This window comes from Anolis sagrei, chromosome Y (genome assembly GCF_037176765.1).
Source record: "Anolis sagrei isolate rAnoSag1 chromosome Y, rAnoSag1.mat, whole genome shotgun sequence".
Classification (NCBI taxonomy): domain Eukaryota; kingdom Metazoa; phylum Chordata; class Lepidosauria; order Squamata; family Dactyloidae; genus Anolis; species Anolis sagrei.
The window spans coordinates 5,318,481-5,333,074 of NC_090035.1; the positions used below are offsets into that span (position 1 = coordinate 5,318,481).

The 14,594-nt window shown below is 46.6% G+C and overlaps 1 protein-coding gene across 3 annotated transcripts in view; it reads left to right on the top strand.

The window, feature by feature from the left end:
- LOC137095093 (trinucleotide repeat-containing gene 18 protein-like) overlaps nucleotides 1-13,239 on the top strand; it is a 206,164-nt gene extending 192,925 nt beyond the window's left edge. For all 3 annotated transcript variants that reach the window (XM_067461331.1, XM_067461332.1, XM_067461330.1), the window contains 2 exons: nucleotides 3,821-3,895; nucleotides 8,575-13,239. In XM_067461331.1, the coding sequence (XP_067317432.1) occupies nucleotides 3,821-3,895; nucleotides 8,575-8,781 (282 nt within the window). In that variant the 3' untranslated portion in view covers nucleotides 8,782-13,239. The remainder of the gene's footprint in view (nucleotides 1-3,820; nucleotides 3,896-8,574) is intronic.
- The last annotated feature ends 1,355 nt before the right edge of the window (nucleotides 13,240-14,594 follow it).

Consider the following 14,594-nt stretch of genomic DNA (forward strand, 5'->3'; position numbering starts at 1 on the left):
TTTTCCTTCCCTTCCCCTTCCCCTTCCCCTTCCCTTCCTTTTCCTTTCCCTTCCCTTTCCCTTCCCTCTCCCTTTCCTTTCTCTTCCCTTTCCCTTCCTTTTCTTTTCCCTTCCCTTTCCCTTCCCTTTTCCTTCCCTTCCCTTCCCTTCCCTTTCCCTTCCTTTTCCTTTGCCTTCCCTTTCCCTTCCTTTCCTTTCCCTTCTCTTTCCTTTTTCTTCCCTCTCCCTTTCCTTTCTCTTCCCTTTCCCTTCTTTTTCCCTTTCCTTTCCCTTCCCTTTCTCTTTCCCTTCCCCTTCCCCTTCCCCTCCCCTTCCCTTTCCCCTTCCCTCCCCTTTCCCTTTCCCTTTCCCTTTCCCTTTCCCTTCCATTCTCCTGCAGCCACCACACCGACAGGGAGGTGCGGGGGGGGGGGGGGGGGAGGAAGAGGAGCAGGAAGAAGAGAGGAAGGTGAAGAAGGTGTGCACAAGCAGGAAAGGAGGAGAGGGAAGAAGAGGAAGAGGAGCCAGCGGGAAGTGTGGTGTGCAAGGGTGGGGGAGGGAGGGAGGAAGTGATGGGAAAAGAGGAGAGGAAAGAGAAGGCGAAGGGATTGAGTGAGAGAGCGGAGAGGGGGAGAGAGGAGTGAGCGGAGCCACTCCTAGGAGGGGGCAGTCCTACGCCTCATCCCTACTTTGCGGATTTTCACTTATCGCGGGTGGTCCTGGAACGGAACACCCACGATAAGTGAGGAAACACTGTGTACCCATGGAGCAGAGAGGAAGGAGAACAACTCCGCTATCTGTCACAATTTTTGGAATTGTAATAAGCTCTCTTCTATAGCAATATTTCTGCTGATGCAGTCCCAAAGTTGTAAATTAATGATAGACGTCTTCCGCCCTGAAACATTCTGTCTCCATCTCAGTTTCCGGACAGATGTTGACTCTCCTTGATTGGTGTTAGCAAAGCACAAGCCTTGTGTTGGCTTTCTTCACCTTAACTTAAAAGAGCCATTGTTTCTGATTATGGTTAACATGTTGTTTTTCCCTAAAAGTTCATCAAGTCAGCAATATTAACAATTATTCTGTGCGGCAACAGAACAGCTTTTGCTGAGTTATTGCATCTATTTGACCCTTTCAGTGCTTCTCATCAGCAACTTTTAATTACAGTCCATGAATTGCAGTTCTCATCCTCAACTTTTAATTACAGTCCATGAATTGCAGTTGTTATCCAGGCCTTATTCCTTATGATGGAATCTTCAACCCAAGGAGGCCCCATTCAGACACCTTGTTGCAACCCAGATCAGGAAACAAGACCATAAGATATTAATCCACCACACTTGACTGTGGGAAAAAATAATCCTTTTTATTGATGAAAAATGGTTACAAAATAGAGGAAAAGACAAAGTCAAAAAGCCACAGTAAAATTCAGCAGTCAGGAATATCTCTGAACTAAACCAAAATTCCAAAAGCAACACTATAAAAACCTGGAACCTGTTAGCATTTCACTAACCATACTTGGAAACTAGAAGCCTCTGGGAATGCAGGCCATGGGAAATGGGAAATCTGCCAAGGTATTGCCTCAGTCTAAGCGATGCTTGATCTAACGAGACAGCCCGGGGAGAGACACTTTAAACTAAAGAAACTATTTCGGGACACGCCTCCAGGCTTTGAAGCTTGTGCCTCCCTTTCCTTTAATCTGCTTGACCTTTGCAGACTCTGCGATTCACTCCTGTTTTTCCAAATCTGTCCTTTTCTATCCTCATTTAAAAAAGGCAGGTGCTAGCACCTCTGGAGAGCTATCACCGCTTGATTCAGAAACATTCCCATCAGGATGCGTAGTTTCACTTCCCAAGCCACTGACCTCAGAATCAACAGTTTCCAAAACATCAGGGGAAAAAACGTGTTCAGTAGCCTGATCGGTTGCATCAGGAAATACAATCAGAGAATCAGGTTCAGGTTCACACACAGGCTGAACCCCAACACACCTTTCATCAAGTCCCTTTAAACCATATATCATATTTCATCCTGACCCTAAAAGTGGTTTGAGTGTTAGGCTAAGGCTCACGGAAACCAGGGTTGAAATCCCTGCTCAGTTCTAGAAGCCTGCTTGGATAAGACTAGGCAAGTCACATATTCTCAGCCTCAGAGGAAAGCAAAGGTTAGCCCCCCCCCCCCCCCCCACCTTGGACAGATCTTACTGAGAAAACTCTGTGATGGGTTCCTTTGTTGTTGTTGTTCATTCGTTCAGTCGTCTCCGACTCTTCGTGACCTCATGGACCAGCCCACGCCAGAGCTCCCTGTCGGCCATCACCTCCCCCAGCTCCTTCGAGGTCAGTCCAGTCACTTCAAGGATGCCATCCATCCATCTTGCCTTTGGTCGGTCCCTCTTCCTTTTGCCTTCCACTTTCCCCAGCATAATTGTCTTCTCTAGGCTTTGCTGTCTCCTCATGATGTGGCCAAAGGACTTCAACTTTCTCTGTAGTCTCCTTCCCTCCAATGAGCAGCCGGGCTTTATTTCCTGGAGGATGGACTGGTTGGATCTTCTCGCAGTCCAAGGCACTCTCAGCACTTTCCTCCAACACCACAGTTCAAAAGCGCCTCTCTTCCTTCGCTCAGCCTTCCCTAAGGTCCAACTCTCACATCCGTGGGTGACTACAGGGAAGACCATGGCTTGGACTAGGCAATGGATCTTGGTTGCCAGTGTGATGTCTCTACTCTTTACTATTTTGTTGAGATTGGACCTTGCTCTCCTCCCAAGAAGGAAGCGTCTTCTGATTTCCTGGCCACAGTCTGCATCTGCACTCATCTTTGCGCCTAGAAATACAAACCCTGTCTCTGCCTCTACGTTTTCTCCCTCTATTTCCCAGTTGTCAATCATTCTTGTTGCCATGATCTTGGTTTTTTTGATGTTTAGCTGCAACCCGGCTTTTGCGCTTTCTTCTTTCACCTTGATTAGAAGGCTCCTCGGCTCCTCTTCGCTTTCGGCCATCAGAGTGGTGTCGTCTGCATATCTGAGGTTGTTAATGTTTCTTCCAGCCATTTTCACCCCAGCTTTGCATTCATCCAGCCCCGCACATCCTCGCATGATGTGTTCTGCATACACGTTAAAAAGGTTGGGTGAGAGGATGCAGCCTTGCCGGACGCCTTTCCCAATCTTGAACCCGTCTGTTGTTCCGTGGTCAGTTCTGACTGTTGCTCCTTGGTCCTTGTCCAGATTCCTCAGGAGAGAGGGAAGGGGGCTTGGGATGCCCATCCCACCAGGAACTTGCCACAATTTATTATGATCCACACAGTCAAAGGCTTTAGAATAGTCAATGAAGCAGAAGTAGATGTTTTTCTGAAACTCCCTGCCTTTCTCCATTATCCAGCGGATATTGGCAATCTGGTCTCTCCTTCCTCTGCCTTTTCTAAACCCAGCTTGAACATCTGGCAACTCTCGTTCCGTGTCTTGCTGGAGTCTTCTTCCTTGCAGGATCTTGAGCATTACCTTACTGGCATGAGAAATAAGGGCCACTGTACGGAAGTTGGAGCAGTCTTTCGCATTTCCCTTTTTTGGTATGGGGATATAAGTTGATTTTTGATGGGTTCCTTAGGGTCACTATACGTTGAAACATCTTGAAGGTGTACAAAAAACAAAAAGTCAAGTGAATCCAAGTATCTGAGCAGAATGCACCCTCAATCCTTCCCACAAGACCAGGTTCTCGGTGTAGTCGAAAAGACTATTTTGTTTGTAGAAAGCTTTGAGTGTTGTTATTTTTGATTCCTGGTAATCTCACTCCTTTCTTTCTGTTGTTTCTCTGCTCCGTCTCTTCACCTTCACTCTGTTCGTTATTCCTGACTTCAGCGTTGGGATCAGAAGTCCGGGAGAAGCCTCTCCACCGCACTCCAGGGTTCCAACCAGAGGAAAGACTTCATGGAGGTGAGTGCTGTAGTACAAAAAAACACTTAAAACAGTGTTTCTCAACCTGGGGGTCGGGACCCCTGGAGGGGTCGCGAGGGGGTGTCAGAGGGGTCGCCAAAGACCATCAGAAAACAGGGTATTTTCTGTTGGTCATGGGGTTTCTGTGTGGGAAGTTTGGCCCAGTTCTGTCACTGGTGGGGTTCAGAATGCTCTTTGATTGTAGGTGAACTAGAAATCCCAGTAACTACAACTCACAAGTGTTGTATCTCAGGCTAAGATTCACCTTGCTGTCTCTGACAAACCAGCCAAACTTGTGAGGTAGAAAGTTTATTGTGAGGTTTTCCAAACAAAGCAGATTATAAGCAATAAAAAGATCAGTAGTACAAGGTAAAAATCCAATATAATCCCTTTGAGTCAAAGCAGGAGACTTGAAGCAAAGAAGCAGAGTAAAGTCCAGGAAATAGCATGAGGTTACATGAAGCAGGCTTTTCCCAAGCCCCAGAGCCGAAGCCAAAGCGAGCCATTTTAGCAACGTTGGACTGACACAGGACCAGTTCCAAGGCAGGTTACTTATACGTTAAACATCAAAACATCAAACATCAAACAAGCAGCTAACGAGCAGTTTTCCCACCAACAGATGAGCTCAACACTTGGCTGCAAGTCGTGAACTCTTTCTTAACACCTGGGCAGCGTGACCTTGTTTCCCACCGACTGTCTTATCAGCTACATTCCGTTCTTGTGAAAACAGCGGCCTGTCTCTAGTTGTGTCTCTAGCTACATGAGAAAACTGAAAGCCCACATCTGCACTCTCATTCCCATCATGCTGTTGCTGCTGCTGAACCACAACAACAAGTGTCAATGTCTATCTTCCCCAAACTCCACCACATTTGGGCATATTAAGTATCCATGCCAAGTTTGGTTCAGATGCATTATTGTTTAAGTTCACAGTGGTCTACCTGGATGTAGGTGAACTACAACTCCCAAACTCATGGTCCCACCAAAGTGTTTTCTGTTAGTCTTGGGAGTTCTGTGTGCCAAGTTTGGTTCAATTCCATCATTGGTGGAGTTCAGAAGGCTCTTTGATTGTAGGTGAACTATAAATCCCAGCTACTACAACTCCCCAATTACAAAATCAACCCCCCCCCAAACCCCACAAGTATTAAAACTTCGTCGTATTGAGTATTTGTGCCGAATTTGGTCCAGTAAATGAAAATTCATTTACATTACAATTGATATCAGTAGCAAAATGACAGTTATGAAGTAGTAATGAAAATGATTTTATGGTTGGGGGGTTACCACAACAGGAGGAACTCTATTAAGGGGTCGCGGTAATAGGAATCATAGAATCATAGAATCAAAGAGTTGGAAGAGACCTCATGGGCCATCCAGTCCAACCCCATTTTGCCAAGAAGCAGGAATATTGCATTCAAATCACCCCTGACAAATGGCCACCCAGCCTCTGCTTAAAAGCTTCCAAAGAAGGAGCCTCCACCACACTCCGGGGCAGAGAGTTCCACTGCTGAATGGCTCTCACAGTCAGGAAGTTCTTCCTCATGTTCAGATGGAATCTCCTCTCTTGTAGTTTGAAGCCGTTGTTCCCTTGCGTCCTAGTCTCCAAGGAAGCAGAAAACAAGCTTGCTCCCTCCTCCTCCCTGTGGCTTCCTCTCACATATTTATACATGGCTATCATGTCTCCTCTCAGCCTTCTCTTCTTCAGGAAGGTTGAGAATAACTGACTTAAAAAAAAACAATAATTAAAATGAATAACAATTGTAACAAATATTAACTTATTAGTATTTCAGTGGGAAGTGTGGGTCTGCTTTTGGCTGATGAGATAGGATTGTTGTTGTTGTTGTTGTTGTGTGCTTTCAAGTCATTTCAGACTTACGTTGACCCTGAGCGAGGGCCAGGTAAATGACTTTGGAGGGCCGTATTCGGCCCCCGGGCCTTAGTTTGAGAACCCCTGTTTTAAATCCTTAAAATCTGATACGTTTCTAAATGTCTACTCTAGAAAATTAAATCTCTTTTAAGTATGCGGTAAATACTGGAGGTTTTGTGTCCGTGACAAAGCATTTTCTTATCAGGGTGGAAATTCACTTTTCAGCCAGTGAGCTGGGATTTCCCACTCTTGGCCAGTAGTAAAACAAAGGTGTTCTTGAAGCTCTGCTGCCTTGTTTCCTTCTTCTTTTCCATTTGTGTTTGAGCAGGCAAAGGTTGCTTAAGCTGTGTGCTGCAACAGAACTACAACTTTTGCTAAGTCATTGCATCTATTTAACCCCTTTCAGTACTTGAATCAAGAAATAGTTTTCTAAGATCTACAGAGACACTCGCTGGAACACCTCAGCAAACGAGAGCCCAAAAGTGGCAGGCTCAAACCCAGACCTGATATCAAATGAGAGACTCCCCCCTGGGCACACAGAGGACTGGGCGACTTAGAAGGTGCTGAACAGACTGCGCTCTGGCACCACGAGATGCAGAGCCAACCTTCAGAAATGGGCCACAAAGTGGAATCCATGACATGCGAGTGCGGAGAAGAGCAAACCACAGGCCACCTGCTGCAATGCAACCTGAGCCCTGCCACATGCACCAGGGAGGACCTTCTTGCGGCAACACCGGAAGCACTCCAAGTGGCCAGATACTGGTCAAAGGACATTTAATCAACTACCAAGCTTGCAAAATTTGTGTTTGTTTGTTTGTTTATTTGATAAAAAAAATCCAATACAACTGTTTGGTTTGCTCCTGACACGATAAATAAATAAATGTCTACTTGACTCACATTTTTGTAATATTTATTTATCATATCAGAAGTGAACAAAACAGTTGTATTGTATTTAAAAACAAAAAAAACACAAAGTTTGCAAACTTGGAATTCTATTAAATGCCTTATGGCCAGTATCTGGCCACTTGGAGTGCCTCTGGTGTTGCCGCAAGAAGGTCCTCCCTGGTGCATGTGGCAGGGCTCAGGGTGCATTGCAGCAGGTGGTCAGTGGTTGGCTCTTCTCCACACTCACATGTCGTGGACTCCACTGTGTGGCCCCATTTCTTGAGGTTGGCTCTGCATCTCGTGGTGCCAGAGTGCAGTCTGTTCAGAGCCTTCCAAGTCGCCCAGTCTTCTGATGATGTTGTTTATTGTTTATGCTCTGGTTTTATTTTGTTGTATTATGTTGTCCGGGCTTGGCCCCATGTAAGCCACTCCGAGTCCCCACTGGGGAGATTGTTGTTGTTGTTAAGAGTCCTTTGTCCCACCCTGGTCATTCCATAGATATATAAACCCTTTTTCCTAGTTCCAACAGACCTCACTACCTCTGAGGATGCTTGCCATAGATGCAGGCGAAACGTCAGGAGAGAATGCCTCTAGAACATGGCCATATAGCCCGAAAAAACCTACAACAACCCATTATTATTATTATTATTATTATTATTATTATTATTATTATTATTCTGTGTGCCCAGAAGGGAGTCCCTCATTTGGTATCAGCCATTGATTGAGGCTCTAGGTTTGAGCCTGCCACTTTTGGACTCTTGCTTGCTGAGGTGTTCCAGCAAGTGTCTCTGTAGATCAGTGGTTCTCAACCTTCCTAATGGCGTGACCCCTTAATACAGTCCCCCATGTTGTGGTGACCCCCAACCATAATATTGTTTTCATTGCTACTTCATAACAGTCATTTTACTACTGTTATAAAACATAATGTAAATATCTGATATGCAGGATGCATTTTCATTCACTGGACCAAACTGGGCACAAATACCCAATACACCCAAATGTGAATGCTAGTGAGGTTGGGCGAGGATTGATTTTGTAATTTGGGAGTTGTAGTTGCTAGGATTTATAGTTCACTTATAATCAAAGAGCATTCTGAACTCCACCAGCGATGGATTTGAACCAAACTTGGCTCCCATGACCAATGGAAAACATTGGAAGGGTTTGATGGGCATTGACCTTGAGTTTGGGAGTTGTAGTTCACCTATATCCAGAGAGCACTGTGGACTCATGCAATGGTGGATCTGGACCAAACTTGGCACGAATACTCAATATGCCCAGATGTGAACACTGGTGGAATCTGGGGAAAATAGATCTTGACATTTGGGAGTTGTAGTTGCTGGGATTTATAGTTCATTACAAGCAAAGAACATTCTGAACTCCACCAACCATAGAATTGGCTCAAACTTCCCACATGGAATCCACATGACCATCAGAAAACACTGTGTTTTCTGATGGTCTTTGGCGACCCCTCTGACACCCCCTCGCGGCCCCCTCAGGGGTCCCGACACCCAGGTTGAGAAACACTGCTGTAGATCTTGGAGTTCTGGCTGATATCCAAACGGGATATTTTTTTAAATTTAAAATACCTAGTTAATTTTGAGCTGGGGAAAGTGGAAGGCAAAAGGAAGAGGGGCCGACCAAGGGCAAGATGGATGGATGGCATCCTTGAAGTGACTGGACTGACCTTGAAGAAGCTGGGGGTGGTGACGGCCGACAGGGAGTTCTGGCGTGGAGTGGTCCATGAGGTCACGAAGAGTCGGAGACGACTGAACGAATGAACAAGTTAATTTTGAATATTTCTAACAGATTCCTGAAGATTTTAGAAGATTGAGAGCAATAGGAGATGTGTTGCTTCTTATTCTGCTTTGGTGTCTTCCACGTCGCCCGGCTAACCTCTCCCCTTCCCTCTCTCTTTCTCTCCTTTCCGATCCAGCGTGCGCTGTACCAGTCTTCCCACGTTGACGAGAACGACGTCCAGACAATCTCGCACAAATGTCTGGTGGTCGACTTGGAGCAATACGAGCAGATGCTGAAAACCAAGAAATACCAGGACAGCGAAGACCTTTACTACCTAGCGGGGACATACGAGCCCACCACGGGCATGATATTCAACACAGATGGGGTCCCCGTCATCTGTTAACTACTTTGGAGGAATCCCACCCTCCCAAAGCGTTCGGAGTAACGCCCCTCGCCTCTCCGTAGAGGAAGGAAGAGACGACGGCAAAGAAGAATGGGATGTCATGAAATGTATGTGCCTGTTTTAACGACAGCATGATTGTTTTAACACTCGGTCACATCGTTCCAGAAATACAAAGCGAAACCCCGGAGGGGTCTTTCAGAAACAGAACGATCGAACTCGTGCAAAAGAAGGGAATAAGGTTGTTTCACAAAACGACACAAGGCAAGAAGTTTGCAATCTGTCCGTACACGAACTGGTACGACTTTGGGGTGCTGTGCCACATCGATTGCCGGGATAAAGCTGAACTACACCTTCCTTCCCGTGGTTCAGGCGTGCATAGGATACTTCAGGAAACTCAACGTCTTCTCAAACCTTCAGGGTCATCCACTTAAAAGCCTTCCTCACCAAAAACTATAAGATGAACTATGTTGCAGGGTCAACGAGACGCTCGTGGAGGCTCCGCTCAGGTGTTTGCTCCACCTGAAAGTCTGTCCGCAAACGGAGACCTGAAGGAAGGAGCCGCGGTTGAGAATTATAGTGTTGCTTGGACATAAATTTGCAGCCTGGAGATGCTGAGAGAGACCAGCCACGCAACGGTGTCCTATCTAGATCCATTTTCCTGCTCCTTCCAAACATTTGGTGCTTTTCATTCCAAGCCGGGGTGGCTGAACGAGAAGCATTTCTTCCTCCCGTTAAGATGAATGTAAAGTGAACGGCTCCTGCTTGGAAATCCCGGATCTTGCTTCCATCCAGACCCAAGATTTTGGGGAAAGGCGTGTGTTTGGGACGTTGGCTGTTTGGCTCTTTGCTGCTTCAGGAACTCAAAACACTTACCCTTCCATATATATATATCACAAGCACCAGGGGCTTCCTGCTTTTACACCTCTGAGCTGCTGAACTTGCTGACCGAAAGGTCAGCGGTTTGAATCCGGGGAGCGGGGTGAGCTCCCGCTGTTAGCCCCAGCTCCTGCCAGCCTAGCAGTTCGAAAACATGCAAAAGTGAGTAGATCAATAGGTACCGCTTCTGCGGGAAGGTAGCCAGGGTGAGCTCGCACTGTTAGCCCCATCTCCTGCCAACCTAGCAGTTTGTAAACATGCAGATGTGAGTAGATCAGTAGGTACCGCTTCTGCGGGAAGGTAGCGGGGATGAGCTTCCACTATTAGCCCCATCTCCTGCCAACCTAGCAGTTCGAAAACATGCAAATGTGAGTAGATCAATAGGTACCGCTTCTGCGGGAAGGTAGCCGGGTTGAGTTCCGACTGTTAGCCCCAGCTCCTGCCAACCTAGCAGTTTGAAAACATGCAGATGTGAGTAGATCAATAGGTACCGCTTCTGCAGGAAGGTAGCAGGGGTGAGATCCCACTGTTAGTTAGCCCCAGCTCCTGCCAGCCTAGCAGTTTGAAAACATGCAGATGTGAGTTTGGCTTTTGCGGGAAGGTAGCGGGGGCAAGCTCTCACTGTTAGCCCCAGCTCCTGCCAGCCTAACAGTTCGAAAACATGCAAATGTGAGTAGATCAATAGGTACCGCTTCTGCGGGAAGGTAGCAAGGGCGAGCTCCCACTGTTAGTTAGCCCCAGATCCTGCCAACCTAGCAGTTTGTAAACATGCAGATGTGAGTAGATCAGTAGGTACCGCTTCTGCAGGAAGGTAGCGGGGGCGAGCTTCCACCGTTAGCCCCATCTCCTGCCAACCTAGCAGTTCGAAAACATGCAAATGTGAGTAGATCAATAGGTACCGCTTCTGCAGGAAGGTAGCGGGGGCGAGCTTCCACTGTTAGCCCCAGCTCCTGCCAGCCTAGCAGTTCAAAAACATGCAAATGCGGGTAGATCAATAGGTACCGCTTCTGCGGGAAGGTAGCGAGGGCGAGCTCCCACTGTTAGTTAACCCCATCTCCTGCCAGCCTAGCAGTTTGAAATCATGCAGATGTGAGTTTGGCTTTTGTGGGAAGGTAGCAGGGGCAAGCTCCCACTGTTAGCCCCAGCTCCTGCCAACCTAGCAGTTTGAAAACATGCAAATGTGAGTAGATCAATAGGTACCACTTCTGTGGGAAGGTAGCCGGGGTGAGTTCTGACTGTTAGCCCCAGCTCCTGCCAGCCTAGCAGTTCAAAAACATGCAAACGCGAGTAGATCAATAGGTACCGCTTCTGCGGGAAGGTAGCCGGGGTGAGCTCCCACTGTTAGTTAACCCCATCTCCTGCCAGCCTAGCAGTTTGAAAACATGCAGATGTGAGTTTGGCTTTTGCGGGAAGGTAGCAGGGGCAAGCTCTCACCGTTAGCCCCAGCTCCTGCCAGCCTAGCAGTTTGAAAACATGCAGATGTGAGTTTGGCTTTTGCAGGAAGGTAGCAGGGGCAAGCTTCCACTGTTAGCCCCAGCTCCTGTCAACCTAGCAGTTTGAAAACATGCAAATGTGAGTTTGGCTTCTGCAGGAAGGTAGCGAGGGTGAGCTCCCACCGTTAGCCCCATCTCCTCCCAACCTAGCAGTTCGAAAACATGCAAATGTGAGTAGATCAATAAGTACCGCTTCTGCGGGAAGGTAGCGGGGGCGAGCTTCCACCGTTAGCCCCATCTCCTGCCAGCCTAGCAGTTTGAAAACATGCAGATGTGAGTTTGGCTTTTGCGGGAAGGTAGCGAGGGCGAGCTCCCACTGTTAGCCCCAGCTCCTGCCAACCTAGCAGTTCGAAAACATACAAATGTGAGTTTGGCTTCTGCGGGAAGGTAGTGAGGGTGAGCTCCCACCGTTAGCCCCATCTCCTCCCAACCTAGCAGTTTGAAAACATGCAAATGTGAGTAGATCCATAGGTACCACAGTAAACGGCGCTCCGTGCAGTCGTGCTGGCCACATGACCTTGGAGGTGTCTACGGAGAACGCCGGCCCTTCAGCTGAGATACGGAGATGAGCACCAGCCCCCAGAATCTGACACAACTAGACTTAATGTCAAGGGGAGACCTTGACCTATGTCACGCACCTGGACCTTCTGAAGACTCCTCGGTGTTTCAGACAGGACAGAATACTCGAAACCATTTCCCCCTTCTTCCTCCCCCACTGGGCCCCCTTCGTAAAGACTTAAGGAGAAGATGGCACTTGCAGAAACGTGGGGCGTTTACCCGCGGGGGGGGGGGGGTGTGGAAGCGTTGGCCGTGGCACCTCCCCCTAAAGTTTGCCAGCCCACCCACGCCCATCCCTCCATCTGTCCATCCGTTGAGCCACGAGAGATACAGGGACGCAATCAGTCGCGGGCAAAGCCGCACGGGCGAAAAGTTCGGTGATGGGGCGAGGTGAGAACGGACAATAATAATTCTGTATTTTGCACTTAAAGAATCAAAACAAACGAACTCGTACACTACACACGCACCGCTGAGACGCCGTGATTGTTTCTGCCCGAGTCGGACTGTACCATTCCAGCACTACAAGTGGGGAGATCCGTGGACAGATATTTGTCTTTTTTTTAATTCTGCGGCGAAACATCCGGTCCCGGGGAAAAGGCGTCTTCCTGTGTTTTCCACCCTTTTTTCCGAAATCACGACCGATTTTTAACCGAACCACACTGGTGCTGCTTTGTATCGCCTGCCTTTTTTTCCCCAACCCGAACCCCGGACCGCCGCTTCCGGAAAAGAGACCTTTCGACAGATCGACGTGTCTTTTAAACTCACTCCACTCACCCATTCGACAACTCTGTACAGTTTGAATCTACCAAAAGACTCATATGTAGTAGTGTTCTCCTTCCTTTTTCCGTTCCGGATAGTAAGACGGAAGCAAAACAACAAGAGAGAGGAAGCGGAAGCGGAAAAGGAAGGGGAAGCGGGGAGGGAAAGCAAAAACGGAATCCAACTTTTTAATTAATAACTATAAAGTATAAATATATAAATATATATAAATATATAAACATTTTTTAAAAAAAAAAACTGTGAAAAAAAATTACGAAATTATGACAAAAAAAAAACCCGAAAACACGGTCTGACATTTTAGACGCCTCTATTTTTTAATTTCCTGTTGGATTGTGTGACCGCAGGGGAAAAAGAAGAAGAAGAAGAAGAAATCCGTACGGAAACTGTGTCTCTCTGTGCTTGTGTCGAAGCAACTTTTGTGTGAGCAAGTGTGTTATTATACAAATAATAATAATAATAATAATAATAAAGAAGTGACACAGAGAGCGAGGATTGAAGCGAATGTTAAATAGAAAGCACTTAACTGCCCATTGCCTTCTATGGAACACAAGGATTTTTTGTAGACAATCGAGAGGAAAGGAGCCAGGTTTTTGTCCCTTTTCCCCCCCACACTGTTTATTATTTTTTGTTTTGTTTTGTTACGTTTTCGGTTCCTCCCCCCACACCCCCCTTTTTTGCATTCTGTTCGTTGCCGAATTATGTGTGATTCCTTTTCATAAAAAAAAAAATCTATGATTGAAAAACTAAACAACCGGAACTCTGCCTTTGATTTTTGTCTTCGGTTTTGATCACTTGTTTCCTTCCGCAGAATCAACAACACGACTGTGAAGGAGTGTGGTTGAACTTACTGCCACCTAATCTGTGAGGAAAGCTGGGCAACGATCAATATCAGCTTAGGAGCTATTTTATAAGGGACTATTAATTACAGAAGGCTTTCTTCATCTGATAGTGCAGCGTTTACCGTACCTGGCTTGACTCCACTTCCCATGCAGGCTGTTTGCCTTGAGAGAAACTGTATCAGGCAAGGCTTGAGGAAAATAGTAACAAGTTTATTTTAACAGGAGTATAACATGTTTAACTGTTTCTTCACAAGAGGCACAAATCTTGATTGGTTACATTAGTAAGGTTTCATGAGTAATCTCAGGCATAGACTTCAAGAGGTTTCTATAAGCAGATGTAACTCTTCTGGACAACTGTCCTAATAAAACAAATAAGCTAAAAGGCTTATTAACAGACTTGGTTCCCAGCCAAACCTTGATTCTTAATGCAGAATCAATAACCCCCTGTAGTTTTATCACTACTGGGTCCTTTTCTGTAACCCCTTTGGTCACCAATTAATTCCCTGAATCTCCACCCAGAGATTCAGTCTTCTCAGTAGCTCACCGGCTTACTGACTGACTTTCAAAACAGCTGCCCCGTGAAGAGGCAGTTGGCTCTGCCCCTGTTGCTATGGCAACCCAGCTAACGCCAAGCCACCATCTCCAACAAAATATATTCCTTCATACTTACCATTTATCAACCACTGTCTAAACAACACATAAACATGAGAATAAAAGTTACACATCGTCACAACACGACAACACGAAGCCCTTGCCTTCCGTTGAGAATCCCCTCCCTGCTTTCCCCCTTTCTTTCTCTCTTAAGATACGGTGGTCCCAAACTTACCTACGTTCCAGGACCACCCGCAATACGTGAAAAACAAATACGAGGGGTATTTTTTAAGTAAGGTCCGTTTGAACATAAGTACACAAACGTAAATTCAAAAAAGTAAATTTATTTTCAGAAAGTACGTACTTCACTTGACTATTCTATTCACATTGACTCTCCTAAAGCCTTTGACTGTGTGGATCATAATAAATTGTGGCAGGTTCTGGGTGGGATGGGCATCCCAAGCCCCCTTCCCTCTCTCCTGAGGAATCTGTACAAGGACCAAGGAGCCACAGTCAGAACTGACCAGGGAACAGGAGACGGGTTCAAGATTGGGAAAGGAGGATGGCAAGGCTGCATCCTCTCACCCAACCTCTTTAACTTGTATGCAGAACACATCATGTGAGGATGTGCGGGGCTCGATGAATGCAAAGCTGGGGTGAAAATGGCTGGAAGAAA